At 45.2% G+C, this 21,215-nt stretch overlaps 1 protein-coding gene across 5 annotated transcripts in view; it reads right to left on the bottom strand.

Annotated features, from left to right (window-relative positions):
* The window catches only part of eepd1 (endonuclease/exonuclease/phosphatase family domain containing 1), a 197,636-nt gene that overhangs the window by 36,102 nt on the left and 140,319 nt on the right, over positions 1-21,215 (bottom strand). For all 5 annotated transcript variants that reach the window (XR_013500904.1, XR_013500905.1, XR_013500906.1 and 2 more), the window contains exons 5-6: positions 7,965-8,075; positions 1,194-1,328 (exon numbers count right to left, since the gene is read on the bottom strand). Coding sequence is in view for 2 of the 5 variants with exons in the window: in XM_078241983.1 (XP_078098109.1) it covers positions 1,194-1,328; positions 7,965-8,075 (246 nt within the window). In the remaining 3 variants the exon portion in view is untranslated. The remainder of the gene's footprint in view (positions 1-1,193; positions 1,329-7,964; positions 8,076-21,215) is intronic.

Here is a 21,215-nt window from a genome sequence, read left to right as displayed (position 1 = left end):
GGCAGACACGAGGAGAACATAAAAATTCCACATAGACAGTGACCCAAGCTGGGGATCGAACCCGGGTCCCTGGCACTGTGAGGCAACAGTGCTAACCACTGTGCTACCCTGCCGCCCACAGGGAGGTGTTGCCTTCTGGGTGAGATTTTAAACTAAAGCCCAATATGTTTGTTCAGTTGGATATAGAAGATCTGGTGACACCACTTTGAACACTTCTCTGCCTCACCCTCGAGACTGGACAGTTCCATTGCTTTTGAATTTATGCTTTCCTGAATCCACCCAACCACCACAATGACAATGGGGTCCTCTCCCTCCCACTCCAAGTACTTCTTCAACCACAAGGAAATGCCTTGAATCCTATCTTCAGTGCATATACACAATCTCCTCCATCGTCACAACCTGAATCGTTCCAAGGGAACTTGTTTGTAAAAAACAAGTCTTACTTGAAGAGATTTTTTTGACACGGAATAGAAATGGGTATCAATGGGGTGGCACAGTGGTTGGCACTGCTGCCTCACAGTGCCAGGGACCTGGGTTCAATTCCAGCCTTTGGGTCACTGTCTGTGTAGAGTTTGCACATTCTCCCTGTGTCTGCGTGGGTTTCTTCCGGGTGCTCCGGTTTCCTCCCACAGTCCAAAAGATATGCAGGTTAGGCGCATTGGCCATGCTAAATGGTCCCTTAGTGTCCCAAGATGTGTAGGTTTGAGGGATTAGTGGGGTAAATACTTGGGGTTACGGGGAACAGATCAGGGTGGGATTGCCCCTTCGGGTCAGGGGGATTACGTGGGGTTACAAGGATAGGGCCTGGGTGGGATTGTGGTCGGTGCAGACTCGATGGGCTGAATGGCCCCCTTCTGCACTGTGGGAATTCTATGATTCAATTGTTGTTACCTTCCCCAGTTGGTGTAAGTTTTGGATTTGGCACAACCAGAGAGCCATTGTGCACACTGGAGCCACGGGCTGCTTTAATCGGAATGGTTGGAAAATTAAACCCTAGTGCCAACACGTGCTCCCAGTTTAGAATGGATCCCTCCCCCTCGGGCACTGCCATGTCCAATGTTCGTTTGCAGGGTGAAGTAGGTAACTGGTGAAACCCATATAGCTGCTCACAATTCCTTAAGAAGCCAACACAATTCTTTGGGAGTGCCACAAGAGCTGGGGTGTTGAACAGGCACAAATAAAAAGGTATTCACCTTGAAATGTGCAAGATAAGGTTTGGAAACGCAGGGTTTCCCATTCCCGTTGCTTTGCGCACTCTCCAGAAGGTAGGCAGTTTTCAGCTCCACTCCAGCACTGCTGTCCCACAGATAACCAGCATACTCCGTACTCTGTGAAAAAACAAAACATTCATACATCTCAACAGACAGAGACCAGTTTGAATCTAATTGTTGCTCTCTGAACTTGCTGACTTGTGTAGGGATGCATTTCCACAGGCAGTTTCTATTGCCGCATCCAAGTGACGACTCTTCAATTGTGAGTCTGAGAAAGCCAGAAAATAATTTGCACTTATATAGCAGCATTCATTACCTCCGGACATCCAATTGTGCTTTGTAGCAATTAAGTGTAGTTCAGTGCTGTTGCAATGTGGGAAACGCAGCAGCCAATTTGCACACAGCATGCTCTCACAAGCAAAATTAAATAATGACTGCGTAATCTCTTTCCGCAATGATAGTTGAAGGATAAACATTGGCCAGAACACCAAAGAAACTCCCTTACCATTTTGTTTAAATAGTGGTATTGGACCTTTCATATCAAATTGAGAGGACAGCTAGGGCAGTGTGTCGGCATACAAGCTAGAGAGGGAAGATGCTTCACAGCCAAGTAAGATCCTGCCCTTAACACAATAGCTCTATCTGCTATTGCTTCCTAGAAAATCAATCAGGAGTGGAAAAACAGGCTGATTTCTTCTCTTTCTCTCGGTCAAATGTCGATACCCCTACACGGCAAGGTCCAAGGTCAGTTAACTCAGCATGGATCAGATATTGAACAAGAACCTTCTGGTCTGCATTACTGAATAGGGTAGTCCATTTACTCATCCGATTTCGAATCATACAACCACGGTGTATCATTGTTACGGAACACACTCTGTACACAGTGCACTGCAGAAATTTGTGAAGGCTCCTTTGATAGAGTTTCCTAAACTCATGACCACCACGGCCAAATAGTAGGGAATGGGGTAGGTGAACACCATCCCCTCCACATTCTGTGGGTCAAACACCATTGTGACTCGGACCCACGTCACTCGCTGTTCCTTCATTGTCTGGGTGGGGGGGTTGTCAGAGTCTTGGAACTCCTTGCCTAACACCATTGTGGGAGCACGTTATCCAAACAAACTGCAGGAGTTCTGGAAAAAAACAGCTCACAAACACTTTCTCAGGGTAACTAGGAATGAACAATACACGGTGAACATTGATTTCCCAAAAGTTATTTTTTAATTAAAAAGGTCTAAGGATAAGCTTCTGAATAAAAGTTAAGTGATGCCCAGGATAGGAATTACTGCCTCAGCACACTCCCAATACTCTATAAAAAATGATTTGACAAAATTCTGATTACTGAAACCAATTACCAAATGTTATGATTCACCAGCAGTGAAAGCACAGAAATGGCCAGCGCTACTACAAGTATCATGAAATTACAACAGTCACTGCCAAATGTAAAAAGTTGCCACCACAGAGAACAATCCCTGAAATATGTATCACTGCACGTTCCCTGCTGTGCCCAGGGGAAGCTAGTCAAAACATTCACACAACATCCTGGCAGCAGGACTCTGGGTCAACAACACTAAGGTTTCCCTAAGCACAGTGAGACAAAGCAGATCTCAACCCAACAAACAGCAAGAACTTACGACCAAGCAGACTGAAAGAAGCTGCCATTTCAGACCAATGAATTTGGTTGGATTCAAACCAGGCAATGATAAGGAAGACGCAACTGACCCCTAGGCTTTGATGTGAAGAGCCTGCCCCCTGGTTCACAGATGAAGAAAGGATGATCACTTAGCAAATTAAGTACGACTCTCACCAACTTTTACAGATGCACCACAGGAAGCATCCTTTCCAGATATATCACTTGGTACAGCTCCTGCTCTGACCAGGATCGCAAGAAACAACAAAGAGTTGTGAACGTAGCCCAGTCCATCACGCAAACCAGCCTCCCATCCATTGACTCCATCTACACTTCCCATTGCCTCAGAAAAGCAGCCAGCATTATCAAGGACCCCACGCACCCCGACATACTCTCTTCCACTTTCTTCCGTCAGGAAAAAGATACAGAAGTGTGAGATCATGCACCAACTGACTCAAGAACAGCTTCTTCCCTGCTGCCGTCAAATTTCTGAACCTTATATTAAGCTGATTCTCCCTACATCCTAGTTATGACTGTACCACTAACATTCTGCACCCTCTCCTTTCCTTTCCTTTTCCCCTATGTACTCTATGAATGGCATGCTTTGTATAGCGTGCAAGAAACAATACTTTTCGTTGTATCCCAATACATGTGACAATAATAAATCAAATCAAAAGTAAGGTCGCAGACTATGGTTCAGCAAAAATCTAACTGCATACAAAAAACTATCCTTAATTAAATGGAAATCAGCTGGAGTATTGTCTGACAGCAAATATATTTTCAGCATTTAGCATATTTTCCTTTTATGGGGGGGGGGGGGGGGTGAATCAGTCATTTTGTGTTTGCTTCACCTGACTTTGGACAGGCCTGGAATTTACAAGGGGCTGCCAATTTGGAAAAAAGCAAGGAAAGATAGATTTTTGAACAGTAAAGGAATTAAAAGAGTTACGGTGAGCGGGCGGGTAGGTGGAGCTGAGTGCACAAAAAGATCAGCCATGATCTTATTGAATGGCGGAGCAGGCTCGAGGGGCCAGATGGCCGACTCCTGCTCCTAGTTCTTCTATTCTTAAAAACAATCACTACCAACCGTACAATCCCCACTCACTGAAGTTATGAATTGACCAATTTTCCTGCAATTAACCTCAAGAGGGGAGGGTGAGGAGGTATTAGATCAGATGACCAAAAGCTTGGTCAAAGAAGGAGGTTTAAGGAGTGTCTCAAAGGAAAGCAAGGTGAAGAGGTCTGCGAAGGTTTTATTAGAGCTTGCAGTCTAAGCAACTGATGTCTATCAAGGGTGGAGTGATTAAAATCAGGAATGGTCAAGAGGTTAGAAAGGGACTGACTCTCAGTGTGCTGAGAGGGTGAGGTCAAAGTTTGATTTTTTTTTTGAGGAGAGGGGTAATGATGGAAGATAAAGGAGAGAGGGACAAGGAGAGAAAGAACTGTTAATAATATCAGCTACCATGAGGACCAGAAGGAGAAACTGGGTGTTCAGCATTTCAGTGGGCATAGGGCCAATGGTGCAGGTGGGCCTCAGGAACAAGTTGATCTTGGAGAGGGCAGGAGGGGAGCTGGGAGAGAAATTAGAGAAAGTTGCGTACACGGTAGGGCAACAGGAAACTTTGGAGGATGTGATGGAGGCAGCTGATTGGATTGTCGTGAACTCCTCGCAATGATTGTTGGATGTGAAGGTGGAAGAGACAAAGCAGAAAGGTTTAAGAAGACAGCCTGTAGCAGAGAAAAGAAGCCAGTGGTTACCTTTGTATTCCAGGATGATCCAATATGAACAATTCTAGCAGACGAGAGCAGGAGCCGATAGTGCTTTATTTGTCCCAGACGTGTGTGCCAATGGAAGGCTAAATCAGTAGTCCACCATGTCCTTTAAAGTCTGCATCCTTTGGAACTTACCACCAAAATGGCCAGGGTGAAAGAGGTTAATAGTTTTAATGGGGACTAGGACATCAAAGGTGGTGGTGATCTGAGCAAATCTGAAGCTGTAGTAATGCAGTGGAGAATGGAGGACCAAAGGCTAGACAGTTACAATTTTCAAAGTGCAGTTCTAAGTAAATTAAAGGATACCATAAGACCATAAGATATAGGAGCAGAATTAGGCCATTTGGCCCATCGAGTCTGTTCCACAATTCAATCATGGCTGATATGATTCTCATCCCCATTCTCCTGCCTTCTCCCTGTAACCCTTGATCCACTTATTGATCAAGAACCTATCTATCTCTGTCTTAAATACATTCAATGACCCGGCCTCCACAGCCCTGTGGCAATGAGTTCCACAGATTCACCACCCTCTGGCTGAAGAAATTCCTTATCTCAGTTTTAAAGGAGGGTCCCTTCACTCTGGGGTTGTGCCCTCTAGTCTCTCCCACTAATGGAAACATCATCTCCACGTCCACTCTATCTAGGCCTCTCGGAATTCTGGAAGTTTACGCCTTTCCAGGAACTGACACAGAAGGAGGTAGGATTGGGGGGATGGAAAGAGAATGTGGTTAGTGAGTGATACAAGGAAGTTATCAGAGAGGGCTTTGAGCTGATATGCTGGGATTAGCAAAACCACATGAAATGGCAAGATTAAAGTGCTGGCTATGAACATGGGTTGCGGAATTTACATTGAAGGAGAGATTTAACTAAGAGGGAAGTGAACTCAGGGGGAGTTAAAGAGCATTACGAGTTGAGATGGAGATCAAAATCTCTGAGTAACGATATCTCAGAAAATATTTTCTTGCACTTGGGAGGGTGGGAGAAAGCAATGATTTTGAATGAGAAAAGTGAACAAGGTGAGATACTCAAGAGGAGGAGAGAATCCCAGAGGCGTAAGGAGTCAGTCCAAAGTGTGATCAGATGATAAGTACCACACCGTCACCATTAAGATGCAAAGGGTCATCACCCTCAGCCAGGTTTCCATTAAGTTCATGGTGTTGGTGCCATCATTCACAAAACGTTCATGAGTGGTAAGATTCTTGCTCAGAAGTAAATGGACATTCTGGAGGGAGATGTGTAGAGGTGCAGTGAGAATTGACTTTACTGGCAGAATATAGAGAGCAAGCAGTGGGAGGGCTGAGTCGAATCGAAAGGCGTTTGGTTAGATCAGGCCCTAGCAGGGAAAGTCAATGAGAAAGTGGAATGAGAAAATTGGGAGTTGCTGCTCGTAATGAGCCAGTGTCAAATGCTTTGATGAGTCCTTTGGAGAAGACTGAGAGAGACACGGTAGCACGGTAGGGTGGCACGGTAGCACAGTGGTTAGCACTGCTGCTTCACAGCTCCAGGGACCTGGGTTCGATTCCTGGCTTGGGTCACTGTCTGTGTGGAGTTTGCACATTCTCCTCGTGTCTGCGTGGGTTTCCTCCGGGTGCTCCGGTTTCCTCCCAAAGTCCAAAGATGTGTGGGTTAGGTTGATTGGCCATGCTAAAATTGCCCCTTAGTGTCCTGGGATGCGGAGATTAGAGGGATTAGTGGGTATAATGTGTAGGGATATGGGGGTAGGGCCTGGGTGGGATTGTGGTCGGTGCAGACTCGATGGGCTGAATGGCCTCTTTCTGTACTGTAGGGTTTCTATGATTTCTATGACACAGAGGGACTGAACTGCTGTACTGGGGGGCTTCTATATCAGTACAGTGCAGAAGGAGAGCTTGAGTGTTGGAGAAGCCATCTATTAGGTGAGATATTCGACTGAGGCCCTGCTTGTTTCTAGGGTGCACACATAATATCTCATGATGCTGCTTATCCTTCAACCATTTGTGTGTGTACAAATTCATAGAATCATAGAAACCCTACAGTGCAGAAGGAGGCCATTCGGCCCATCGAGTCTGCACCGACCACAATCCCACCCAGGCCCTACCCCCACATATTTACCCACTAATCCACGCGTCCCAGGACTCTAAGGGGCAATTTTTAACCTGGCCAATCAACCTAACCCGCACATCTTTGGACTGTGGGAGGAAACCGGAGCACCCGGAGGAAACCCATGCAGACACGAGGAGAATGTGCAAACTCCACACAGACAGTGACCCGAGCCGGGAATCGAACCTGGGACCCTGGAGCTGTGAAGCAGCAGTGCTAACCACTGTGCAACCGTGCCGCCCAATTGACTGACACTTTTGCCTACAGGAGAAGTGACTGCACTTGAAAATGATTAATTGGCAATAAAGTAGTTTGGGCTGTACTGAGGATGTAAATGACGCTATATAAATGTAAGTTATTTATGCAAAGTGCCACTATTTGGCAGGTTCTTTGGCCAGATTGGAAGCACCAATGGTTTTTCCCTTATTCGTATTGAACGAATGCTCGTCAAACAGAAAATGGCTAGAGTGGGGAAGGGAAGAGAAAAAAAACCAAATACCATAGCGGATCACGGTCATCCATCATCTTGTGAGATGTTCTTGCACAGAAATAAACATACCATATGTTTTTCATACCTTAACGTTGAAAATAAAACCTTACTTCAGCTATAAAATGGGGGCCAATAAGATGAACATCAGTAGAAGACTTTGCTACAGCTGCACAGACAATGCCAGTCAGAAGTAAGTGCTGTATAAACGGGGCGGCACGGTGGCACAGTAGTTAGCACTGCTGCCCCACGGCACCAGGCTTGATTCCAGCCTTGGGTCACTGTCTGTGTGGAGTTTGCACATTCTCCCTGTGTCTGTGTGGGTTTCCTCCGGGTGCTCCGGATTCTTCCCACACTCCAAAGATGTGCGGGTTAGGCTGATAGGCCGTGGCAAATTGTCCATTAGTGTCGGTGGATTAGCAGGGTAAATACATGGCGTTATGGGGATAGAGCCTGGGTGGGATTGTTGTCAGTGCAGGCTCAATGGGCCGAATGGCCTCCTTCTGCACTGTAGGGATTCTATGGAACTTCAATGAAACATGAATCAGAACTAAAGTGATAGCTTAGGTCAATCACTGGCACAACCACACCAGAAATGACCCTTGATTTAGCCAATTTGCTCTCATGGCTAAATTATAGATTGAAAACAATGTTACATATTCAAGTGAGATTGCCTGTTTTTCAACCCATTCAAGACTGGGTGTTTCAATAAAATATTATGCATTTTGCCTGGTCGATAGTTTATATTTAAGCCAACGTTTCCATTTGCTTGCAGAGAGCGTACCTTGTGCATCTGTACTGATGGTTTCTCAGAGACAGCACACTTCCAACATCCTCTGGGGCCTTTCCATTTGCGAACGTTTGGCAGCATTGGTTGATTCAACTCTGCACAAAACTGCAAAACAAAATTTTTGATTGGGTCACAAAGACTTGTCTGTCATTAAAACTGCAACTATTTTTCAACAGTTTCGTAAAACCTGTGAAATATCAGAGCTTCCTCATTTCATGTTGAGGTCCTCCAAGTGTTCATTAAAATTGCCGCAGAAGAGCTAATACTGCTCCATGTTACATAAACCAGTGGAGATTGGTGTTCAATGAACTGCAATTGCCCTAGGTACTGACCTATAATTGCAGTACCATTATACAAGAGATTGAGCTAAGAGCGGTTGGCTTTATTTTGCCCACAAGCTGCTGCTCTACAAATAACTCTAATGATTTCCTGGAGAAATGTTTCATTCATCCCAAATAAACCTCATCAAATGGATGAATATGTAAAATGAAAAAGACTTATTGTATAATGCCTTTCCACAATCTCAGGACATGCCAATGCAGTTTGCTGTGTTAAGTGTTGCAAAGCAGAAATTGTGGTAATCAAACTGTGCACTGCAAATTCCTACCATGAGAAAATGACCGGATAATGCTTCAGTAACGGTGGTTGAGGGATAAATATTGTCCAGGACATCAGAGAGAATTCCCTTCCAAATTGTGGCATGGGCTACTTAACATCCACCTCGGGGGTGAGAGAATCGACAGGACCTTGATTTAACCTCTGATCCAAAAGATGATGGGGGCGATTCTCTGGGGCCACTAGCCCTGACAGGAATAGTCATGACTCGTTGAATTGGGCCTTGGGCAAAATATGGGATTCTTACTGTGGGGTCAAATCTGTTTCAAGCCTCCAGACCCATTGCACTGGCCCTGATCAGGTTCCCAGCCAGTGTGGGCGGGAACCCACTGAATAATCATAATTGGCAATTTAAATGTTGTTATCGGGCTGGCATGTCACCGCCACAGAGCCAGGGCATCATAGCCAGGGTGTCCCTGCCAGGGTGTCAGTGCCACAGTGTGACAGCCAGGGTAACAGGGGAGTGGTGCTAGCCTCTTCTATGACTGAAAGCCACCTCCAACGCAGGTATGCGATTCCAGCATGAGTGTTTGAAGAAATCTCACCATGGAAGAAAAACAGTCAGCCATGGTATTCAGATCAAAAGATCAAAGGACAAATCGGTTTATAATCATTGCAGTTAGAAAAGAGGAAGTGAAATCTCTTGCCTATTGTTTAATAGCCTTGACCTGTCAACCAGAACAAGCCTGTTTATAAACATTGCAGTTAAGAACAAAAGCAAGTACATGAGATGCATTCAAATATGAAGGGAACCAAACACAAACAAAGTTGCTGCTTTGTGTATAATGGCCTCAAGCTGCCAATCAAGAGGTTAGTTAAAGATACTGGAACTTTAAATGGAATTTCAAAGCATTTGAGCTTTCTTGGAGGGCTCAGAGACTTAAAAAGCAGTATTAAATGAATGGGTTGAGTGAGCAGGTGTGCAGAGAAAAGGAAGTTCTTGAATTTTATTGGATTGTATCACCAATAAACTGTTTGATCTGCTCTGGAGTTGTCAATCAGAGCAGTCCAAAGTGGCCGGCTGAATTTGCTTCTCATTCAGGCAAAAAAAGGGAATTCCCCCAGAGTAAAAACTGACATCTCCTGTCACTCAAAGCACTTCAAAGAGGTCTCCTTACACTTGGTGCTTCTGAGAGAGAGCAAGGGAATCCGACTAGTGAAATTGACATCTCCTGTCAGTCAAAGCACTTCAAAAGGGTCTATTCACATCTGGGGCTTCTGAGAGAGCGCAAAGGAATCCCTTCTGCAGAATGGTGTGCTGCTGTGATTATGATGGCTTCCAGATGTCCAGCTGGCATGGATATTAAGGTGACCAGACCACTTCAAAGGTTTCACAGCACACAGACAAGAATGGAGATTTTGAACAGAAAACTGCCTGAGATCACCATCCCAAGAGTGATCTCCACTTTTCCCAGGGCAAGAAGGAGCACTCCGCCACGAGATCCCAGGTGAGAGCCCCGAAGTCAACCACTTCTCCCGCAGTCCAGATCCACCCAAATCCCAGATCGCTTGCTGGACCCCCCCTCTGCAGCTTAGCACCAGCAGAGGGGAACATGGGCACAGGACATACCTTCTTGCCCCACTTGGAGTCCAAGGTGGGTTGTCATTGCCAGTGTGTCGGGGGAGGGGGCAACACAAGGTTGGCACTGCCAAAGGCTGGAGCCTGAAAGGGGGGGCGGGGGGGGAGGCCTGAGGGGACCCCTTATTGGAGCGTCTCTCTCTTGTGGGGCGGGGAGGGGTGAAGCCTCTGTCTGGATTGCGGGGCGGGGGGCTTGGGTCACCCTCATTACTGGAGTGTGTGGCAGGAGTTGGATGCCCCTCTGTGCTGAGGCGTTGGGGATATTCCCCTTGTCAGCGGGGGGGTCGCCATGTCTGTCATTGGGGGCTGGGGGGCGGGCAGGGGGGGGGTGGGGAGACAGGATCTCTGAAAGCTGACATCGGAGCACCCATGATCTCTGTGAAGCCGGGCTGGTCGGCGTGTTTTATTTCTTGTACATTTTTCTATGTCAAAGTTGGTGGAATCCCACCTCAGCAGTGCTGCCAGTGCCAGCGGGAACCATTCCAGCCTTCCCGCTGGCAGTAGTACTGAGAACAAAAATCGAGAGAATCATACCCGACATCTGTTAGAGCAAATGCAGCACACTGCACTGGAGCGCCAGCCTATAGATATTGTGTTCAAGTGGCTGGAGTATCTTTGAATCATAGAATCCTTACAGTGCAGAAGGAGGCCATTTGGCCCATCAAGTCTGCAAAGACCACATTCCCACCCAGGCCCTATCCCCGTAACCCCACATATTTATCCTGCTAATCCCCTGACACTAAGGGGCAATTTATCATGGCCAATCAACCTAACCCGCACATCTTTGGACTGTGGGAGGAAACCAGAGCACCCGGAGGAAACCCATGCAGACACGGGGAGAACGTGCAAACTCCACACAGACAGTGACCCGAGGCCGGAATTGAACCCGGATCCCTGGTGCTGTGAGGCAGCAGTGCTAACCACTGTGCCACCCACTGGGATTGAACCCATGATTTTCTAACTCAGAGCAAGAATACAACAACTGAGACATTGCTGGTATCAATATGAACCAAGGGCTTGGATGCACAGTAGCTCACTCTCCCTGAAAGAGAACACTCAGACTTAACTGCAGATACCAGCTCTGTTGCTTCCCCGGGTTTAGGACAAATATGTTTTCAGGTCACATACTGCAAAAATTAGCTGTGACGTAGCATCTGAAATGCTCAGTCAGAGATAATCTAGATCAGTCTTAAACCAGGAAATATCCTCCATATAAAAGTGATGGTTATAAAAGTTGTACAGAGATTGCTAATCTTATTTAAACAGGGTCAAATACAAACTAATGTTGCACAGAAATCGCTGGAAGGGCGATTGACCAGAAGCTGACCTGGACTCGCCATATAAATACTGTGGCTACAAGAGCAGGTCAGATGCCAGAAACATTGCAGCAAATAACTCACCTCCTGTCTCCTCACCATCTACAAGACACAAGTCAGGAGTGTGATGGAATACTCCCCACTTGCCTGGATGGGTGCAGCTCCAACAACACTCAAGAAGCTCGACACCGTCCAGGACAAAGCAGCCACTTGATTGGCACCACATCCACAAACATTCACTCCCTCCACCACCGATGCATAGTGGCAGCAGTGTGTACTATCTATAAGATGCACTGCAGCAACTCACCAAGGCTTCTTAGAGAGCACCTTCCAAACTGACAACCACTACTATTTAGAAGGACAAGGACAGCAGATGCATGGGAACACCACCACCTGGAAGCCACTCACCGTCCTGACTAGGAAATATAATCGCCATTCCTTCACTGTAACTGGGTAAAAATCCTGGAACACCCTCCCTAACCACTGCGGGTGTACTTACTCCACACGCACTGCAGCGGTTCAAGAAGGCACTCACTACTATCTTCTATAGGGGACTTAGGGATGAGCAATGGATGCTGGCTTAGCCAGGGAAGCCTGCATTGAATTATCTTTTTTTTAATTCTTAATATTAATCAAGCTGTTTTCCATAAGCATGTATGTTCAAGTTCTGGAAATGACCATCTACATGGTTATTGACTTCCAAAGGAACCTGAAGACAGGCATAATGCTGCTGGACTTCACAACAGCCCAGCTACAGTGCAGCACATTAGCCTGCTCATAAAGCTGTTCAGGATGCTTCCAAGCTGGATTGGTACCGTTGTTGAAACATTTCTTCACAACAGGCAATTCAGAGTCCACCTTGGCCAAAGGAGAGCTGCAAAGGGAAGATAGGCCAATGGACTACAACAGGGTTCAGAGTTAGCCCCAATCCTCTTCAATGTCTATACGAATAACCTGTCAACAACCACATCCTACAAGTTCATCTATGCTGATGACATCTGCTCAGCTAATATTCTGGCGACCCCAGGTTCCAATCCTACCACGGCAGATACTGGAATTTGAATTCAATAAACAAAATCTGGAATTAAGAATCTACTGATGACAATGAAACCATTGTTGAAAAAACCCATCTGGTTCACTAATGGTCCTTTAGGGAAGGATATCTGCCATCCTTACCTGGTCTAGCCTACATGTGACTCCAGCTCCACAACAATGTGGTTGACTCTCAACTGCCCCCCCCCCCCCCCCCCCCCAAGGGTAACCAGGGATGGACAGTAAATGCTGGCCAGCCAGCAATGCCCATGTCCCATGAATGAATTAAAAAAAATACTGGGAGTGACTCTAGGTAGGACTCTCTGTCTTTCTGGGAACATTTGAAGGAAACAGCAGCAAATGTCAGAAGCAACTGACTAATCAAACTTGCTGGATCTACCTGGGGTGCTGTTGCCACAACACTCTGGACCTCAGCAATTGCCCTATCACACTCTGCAATGAAGTAGTGAGCATTTGTCTGGCAAAGGTCATCACACACAACTTGTGCTTAATTGAATGCAACAACATCCACCAACTGAAGGAAACCCACAGGCTGGTTGAAACCATTCATACTGCATCGCACTTATCACTCCAAGCTGACCTGTTTAACCCACCTACTGCCCAGCTTCGATCTCAGCACCCCATACAGCACATCCTTCCTGAACAAGGTCTACCAGCAGCCTTTGGATCAAGAAATGGGAAACAGGAGGATCATGGACATGTCCCTTGTGACAAATCCCATCTGTCGAATGGCAGCCTTTGAACCACAATGGTCCTTGCTGAATAGGTTCAAGACGGGTCAGGACCTTAGTGCAGCCAATGGTGGGGCCTCAGTACAAAGCCCTATGCACTTACTGAAAATACACCAACAATGGTGCACATTATTGAGGAGTGTCCCCTCTACAGACTAAGTGGTGAATTCTCAGCAAATGAGGAGACTATCGTTTGGTTTCGGGTGTTTGCATTCGCGAAATAAAATAACATGTAATTTATAGTCCCTCTTTTGTATGTTTTAACTCCTGCCTTGGAATGCCAATGTCTCATCACAAAATCTAATTGGTTGAAGGAGCTCTCTGCTGCATGCTCTACAGTAAGAAGTTTAACAACACTAGGCTAAAGTCCAACAGGTTTATTTGGTAGCAAAAGCCACACAAGCTTTCGGAGCTCCAAGCCCCTTCTCTTCAGTCCACAGCATGCTCTACCCACAGACAATATAGGTCCTCTTCCACAGCCATTTCAGACCATGAATTCTGTCCTCGATTTTGATTATTTTTTTTGCCAAAGTGCGAGTCTGTAACTTGTTTTTATTTTCAGTCCGAGTTGACCTTTATTCTGTTATGAACATCTACATGGGACCTATGCTTTGTTTCTTTACAGCAACCATTACCACTCGGTTGCCTTTTGTTGCAGGATATATGTGATATTTTACCTCCCCCTTTCTCTAACCTATCCCTGACCTTCCCTTTTGTTTCACCTGACCCTTCCTCTTTATTCAACAGCACAAAACCCATCACATCTCTCTTCAGTTCCAAAGCAGAGTTACAGTGGACTCAAAAGGTTAAGTCTACTTCTCTCTGTATAGATGGTTCCAGACGTGCTGCATTTTTCCAGAATTTTCTGTTCTTATTCCAGCTCCTCCTGTGGAACATCCCACACCGGGTCAGACGCTCGATTACTAGAAATTTCTATTGACAAAGCCCTGGGCAACTACATGCAAAGGTGAGCAACAGAATTTGTTCCTTCTACATCCTCAGGAAATTCCAGGCCAACAAATGTCACGTAATGACATAGAATCATAGAAGGACGCCATTTGACCCATCAAGTCTGTACTGATAACAATCCCACCCAGGCCCACTCCCGTAACCCCACACATTTACCCTGCTAGTCCCCCTGATACTAGAGTCAATTTTAGCATGGCCAATCAACCTAACCCGCACATCTTTGAGGACTGTGGGAGGAAACTGGAGCACCCGGAAGAAACCCACGCAGTCACGGGGAGAAAGTGCAGACTCCACACAGACAGTGACCAAGGCCGGAATCAAACCTGGGTCCCTGGCACTGTGAGGCAGCAGTGCTAACCACTGTGCCATCGTGCCATGTAATAACCTGTTTTATTTTGCCACATGAATGTGGCTTTTAAACCAGTGACAGGCAGCTTCTAGATTAATTAACAATCACGTACATTTTTAATGTGCTTCCGCTGGAGAAAGTTTATCAACTCAAAGTCTGCACATCTGCGAACCATGCAAACCTCTCCAAGAAAACCCATGACAAGCTCGAGTTTCGCAACAACACTTTGTCTCATGCGCATAAATCGAAAGAACGAGGAATGATCCAATGCTGCCATGGTGGTGGAAGCGAGTCTTAATTGAAACCAAAGGGCATCACTTAATTACAACAAGTGCATCCAAATTAAAATCAGATCAGCTGCACCGAGGTTCTTGCATATTCTACATGCCGCGTTTCACATTTAACCATTAGTGAGATCCCACAACTGTACCGGAGGTTCAAATGGGCTTTTGGAACTTGTCAGCAAGCTGAACATTGACGGATTTTGACTGCAGCTACAGATACTTGATGAAGTAGTGCCTGTTACACAGCAGATTGCTTCCTGGCTTTTTTTGGCTAAGATCAAACATCAGATCAAGCCTAAGATGAGGCAATGCCTCATCTTGTCAGAATGGATCTTGTTTGTCCTTTTTATGGGGACCATGGATTGGATTCAATTAAATTTTGAATTTGGTGTTTAGAGCAAGCATGGAATGGGTTTGCCCGCTCCATTCTGAGCATTGGCTTTGTAACTTTAAGGATGGAGTTAAAAACTTTTTTTTTTAAAAGCCTCTGTTACATAACATATCCAAAATCTATCTTAGTGTAAATGCTGATAACACCGCCATGGACCATTAAACATCAAAGCTTTTCATTTAATCTTGAAAGAAGACAGAGTATCAGATTACATGATCTGTTATATGAATACCTGATGGCTTCCTACCCAATCATGCTAGACAGTAGGCAAGCGAGCTTTCAGTGGAAGCAGAGTATAACAGAAGTCTCATTTCACGGAATGGACTTCTTTCAAATGTAATTATTGCCTTGTTTCAATAATTCAAAGAAATCATAGAATGCCTACAGTGCAGAAAGAGGCCATTCAGCCTATCGAGTCTGCACCAACAACAATCCCACCCAGGCCCTATCCCCGTAATCCTATTTACCCTACTAATCTCCTTGACATCCCCCTAACACTGAGGAGCAATTTAGCATGGCCAATCAATCTAACTCACACATCTTTGGATTGTGGGAGGAAACCGGAGCACCCGGAGGAAACCCATGCAGACACAGGAAGAACGTGGAAACTCCACCCGACAGTCACCCAAGCTGGGAATTGAACCAGAGTCCCTGGCGCTGTGAGGCAGCAGTGCTACCCACTGTGCCACCGTGCCGCCCCCTACAAATATTGTTGTTTGAAGAAATGTGAACTGTACAATTATGAATTTGAATTAAGCAGGAATTTAGAACGAAAACAAATTAAATCAAGCTCACTGAACTCAAATTGATCCAAATCTTGTTTTCAACTTTCACCAGAGCCAATTAAACTTAATTATTGATTTTTAAATGTTTTACTTAAGCATTTGCTAAAACCAAAATGTCAGTTTCTCAACAACCCTCTACTAGCTGGTCTATTCAGGGTGCTATCCTGCAGCTGCCACCCAGTACAGGGCATTTCACTGAGAAAGCCAATCTCCACATTAGGTTTTGACTCAGGCCTATCAGTAGATCTCTGGAACAGAAGAGGAAGGATTACATTGCATATTTTAATTTTAAAAATGTAATTTCTCCCTACCCAAGCATAAAGCACTAGGAGTTTAAATTCTCTGCTTTCTAAACTGCATGTGTCAGCCATGGCTCAGTTGGGAACCGCTCAATTCTGAGTCAGAAAGTTATGGGTTTAAGTCCTAAAGTTTATTTATTTATTAGTCACAAGTAGTCTTACATTAACACTGCAATGAAGTTACTGTGAAACTCTCCTAGTTGCCACACTCCGGTGCCTGTTCAGGTACATTGAGGGAGAATTTGGCATGGCCAATTCACCTAACCTGCACATCTTTGGACTGTGGGAGGAAACAGGAGCACCCGGAGGAAACCCACGCAGACACAGGGAGAATGTGCGAACTTTACATAGACAGTGACCCAAGCCGAGAATTGAACCTGGGTCCCTGGCGCGGTGAGGCAGCAGTGCTAATCACTGTGCCGCCTGCTCTGTAGCTTGGGTACAAAATTCAAGGCTGACACTCCAGTGCAGTACTGAGGGTGTGCTGCACTGTCAGAGATACCATCTTTCAGATGAGACACCGAATCAAAACCCCTTCTGCGTGCTTGGGTGTAAGAGATCCAACAGCGTTATTTCAAAGGAAAGTACCAGAGTTATCTCTGGTGTCTAAGCCAATGTTTATCTCTCGATCAACATCTCCCTTTGTCACAGAATTATCTAAGGAAGTTTGCGGTGCATCACATTAGCTGCTGTGTTTCCAATGTTACAACGGTGCCTACATTTCAGAGATACTTCATTGGCACTTTGAGATGTTCAGGGATTGTGAAAGGTGATATATATGCAAGATTTTCTTTTCTTTTAAGGCAGGATTGTCCACTGATGAAGTAGTTCTCTTTATTTCAACATGCAAATGGTGGTGACTTGACCTAAATTGCCAAAGTTAAAGATATATAACTTGCATTTATATAGCACCTTTCATGAAATCAGTATATCCCAAGGAGCTTCACAGTCAATGGAGTAATTAAATATTGGCACTGTTTTAATGTAGGAAATACAGATACAAATTTGTACACCGCAAAGTCTCATAAATGGCAATAAAATAAATGACCAGATAATCTGTGTTTTGTTGTGCTGGTCGTAAAGAATAAATGTTGGCCTGTTTCCCCCGTCTGTCTTTGATCAGTGCCATGAGGTCTTTCATGTACAAACTGAAAATGCAACATTCCCTCAGCACTGCAGTGAAGCCTCAGCTTTGACTTTGCATTCACGTCTCTGGCATCGAGCTTAAACCCATAAACTCTGACACAGAGACAGAATTATTACCAGTGAGTCAAGACTGCCACAAGTTGGATTCAAGGAATCTGTAGGAAGATTTCTCTTAATGGATCTTCCCTTTTTGCAACCAAACCATCAGAGGAACACAGCTAGGAAGAGGGAAGACACTTATCAATAAAATAACTCCTTTTAACAAAGCAGAATAGATCATTAAAAATACAAGAACTTTTTATGTGCTCACCCTCTTCATTGGTTGACAGAAAACCTAAAATCATTTGGGAATTATATCACAAGAACTCAGGATTCTTGGAGCAATCCCATAAAAAGAGCTGCATCACATTACAGAATATTCTAGAGCAGTGGCTTTGAAGAAAACAAGCTAAACAATGAATTTGCAACTAGGTACCAGAACAAAGCTGCAACTAAGGTCCCTGAAGGGTTTAAAGTTTAAGCTTATTTATTAGTGTCACAAAGTAGGCTTACATTAATACTCCAATGAACTTACTGTGAAAATCCCCTAGCCACCACACTCCGGCGCCTGTTCGGGTACACTGAGGGAGAATTTAGCACGGCCAATGGACCTAATCAGCACGTCTTTCAGACAGTGGGAGGAAACCAAAACACCCCGTGGAAACCCACGCAGACACGGGGAGAACGTGCAGACTTCACACAGACAGTAACCCAAGCCGGGAACAGAACCCCGATCCCTGGCGCTGTGAGGCAGCAGTGCTAACCAAGACCGCAAGGAACTACAAAAGGTCGTGAATGTAGCCCAATCCATCACGCAAACCAGCCTCCCATTCATTGACTCTGTCTACACTTCCCGCTGCCTCAGCAAAGCAGCCAGCATAATTAAGGACCCCACGCATCCCGGACATTCTCTCTTCCACCTTCTTCCGTCGGGAAAAAGATACAAAAGTACAAAAGTCTAATACCAACTGACTCAAGCTTCTTCCCTGCTGCCGTCAGACTTTTGAATGGACTTACCTTGCGTTAAGTTGATCTTTCTCTACACCCTAGTTATGACTGTAACACTACATTCTGCACTGTCTTGTTTCCTTCTCTATGAACGGTATGTTTTGTCTGTATAGTGTGCAAGAAACAATACTTTTCACTGTATGTTAATACATGTGACAATAATAAATCAAATCAGATGTGCCACCGTGCCACCCATGTCTTTGGTTGGAAGGCCTGAGTGCAAAAGATGAGAGGTCACATGACACCAGTTTGTAATCCAACAGGTTCATTTGAAATCACAAGCTTTGAGAGTGCTGATCATTCATCAGGTGAAGTGGAGAGAGGCGCGGGCACAGGATATATAGGCGGAGTGACGATAGCCTGACATTCACAGGTAAACAAGAGTGTCAAAGGATAAGTACAGACAATGTAGTGCAGTGTAGGCAGGCTGAATAACAAGTCTTTACAGGTAATGGGGAGGTGATGGCCTCGTGGTATTGTCGCTAGACTATTAATCCAGCAACTCCTGCTAATGGGGACCTGGGTTTGAATCCCTCCACGGCAGATGGCAGAATTTGAATTGAATGAAAAAAATCTGGAATTAAGAATCTACTGATGACCATTGTCGATTGTCGGAAAAAAACCCATCTGATTCACTAATGTCCTTTGGGGAAGGAAATCTGCCGTCCTTACTTGGGGTCTGGCCTATATGTGACTCCAGAGCCACATCAATGTGGTTGACTCTCAACTGCTCTCAGGCAACTAGGGATGGGCAATAAATGCTGTAAGTCATCTCACAACACCAGGTTAAAGTCCAACAGGTTTATTTGGTAGCAAAAGCCATTAGCTTTCGGAGCGCTGCCCCTTCATTAGGTAAGTGGGAGTTCTGTTCACAAACAGGGCATATAAAGACACAAACTCAATTTACAAAATAATGGTTGGAATGCGAGTCTTTACAGGTAATCAAGTCTTAAAGGTACAGACAATGCGAGTGGAGAGAGCGTTAAGCACAGGTTAAAGAGACATGTAATGTCTCCAGACAGGACAGTTAGTGAGATTTTGCAAGCCCAGGCAAGTCGTGGGGGTTACAGATAGTGTGACATGAACCCAAGATCCCGGTTGAGGCTGTCCTCATGTGTGCGGAACTTGGCTATCTTGGGTTCTTGTCACACTATCTGTAACCTCCACAACTTGCCTGGGCTTGCAAAATCTCACTAACTGTCCTGTCTGGAGACAATACACATCTCTTTAACCTGTGCTTAACGCTCTCTCCACTCACATTGTCTGTACCTTTAAGACTTGATTACCTGTAAAGACTCGCATTCCAACCATTATTTTGTAAACTGAGTTTGTGTCTTTATATGCCCTGTTTGTGAACAGAACTCCCACTCACCTGATGAAGGAGCAGTGCTCCGAAAGCTAGTGGCTTTTGCTACCAAATAAACCTGTTGGACTTTAACCTGGTGTTGTGAGACTTCTTACTGTGTTTACCCCAGTCCAACGCCGGCATCTCCACATCAATAAATGCTGGCCAGCCAGTGACACTCATGCCCCACAAACGAATTTTTAAAAAATCACGAGGGCTAATAAATAAATGCAAGCAGTTAAGCAGAGGGCAAAAGAGGCAGCAAAATTGCAATTCCTCTATAGATTCCTGGCATCCATCTCACTTCATCCTTTGGCAGTCTTCTACCTGTGACTACAAATTTCCAATCTTGGAACAAGCTAAACTTGAAATGATAACAATATGAGATCAATGCAACCCCAGAAGATAAAAGAGTGGTTGGAAATCAAGAGGCAGGATTCTAGTAGCATCCAACCACCAAATGGTATTCGAGGTACTGAGCAGTGCGGGATTGGTCACCCTACAATTCTCCAGCACAAGAGAGGTTATGAACAGTAGAACTGCCCTCAAAATCACTGCAAAACCAGAAGATATTGCTGCAGCAGGGAATCCCACGATATGTCCCATCAGTTCTTGCTCGAGATGTTCTTGCTCTAGAGGGAATGCAGAGAAGGTTTAACAGACTGATTCCTGGAAGGGCAGGACTAACGTATGAGGAGAGATTGAGTCTGTTAGGATTGTATTCGCTGGAGTCCAGAAGAATGAGGGGGGAATCGTATAGAAACTTATAAAATTCTAACAGGACTAGGCGGGATTGGTGCAAGAAGGATGTTCCCGATGGTGGGGGTGTCCAAAACCAAGGGTCACAGTCTGAGGATACAGAATAGACCACTTAGGACAGAGATGAGGAGAAATATCTTCAGCCAGAGAGTGGTCAGCCTGTGGAATTTGCTACCACAGTAAGTAGTTGAGGACAAAACATTGTAAGTTTTCAAGAAGCAGTTAGATATAGCATGTGAGGTGAAGGGGACCAAAGGAGGTGGGGTGAAGGGGATCAAAGGAGATGGGGGGAAGGTGGGATCAGGCTATTGAGATGGATGATCAGCCATGATCAGAATGAATGACGGAGCAGGCTCGAAGGGCCAGATAGCCTCCGCCAGCGCCTATTTTCCATTTTTCAATGGTCGGTTCATTGGTGCATATTTAGGTTTTTAAAACGTTATCCTCCAAACTGTTGGATATGCGAGCTGACAATGTCGTGGCAAAGGCAACAGAATATCTGGGATCTTTCTGAACAACAGGACAAACATTTCACTGCCTTAACCAATGAGATTTAAGGATTGAGAAATAAATAGAG

The sequence above is a fragment of the Mustelus asterias genome, chromosome 2, assembly GCF_964213995.1.
Source record: "Mustelus asterias chromosome 2, sMusAst1.hap1.1, whole genome shotgun sequence".
In the NCBI taxonomy this organism is placed as follows: domain Eukaryota; kingdom Metazoa; phylum Chordata; class Chondrichthyes; order Carcharhiniformes; family Triakidae; genus Mustelus; species Mustelus asterias.
Note: the sequence above shows the minus strand (reverse complement) of the source record. Positions and strands in the feature narration are given on the sequence as shown.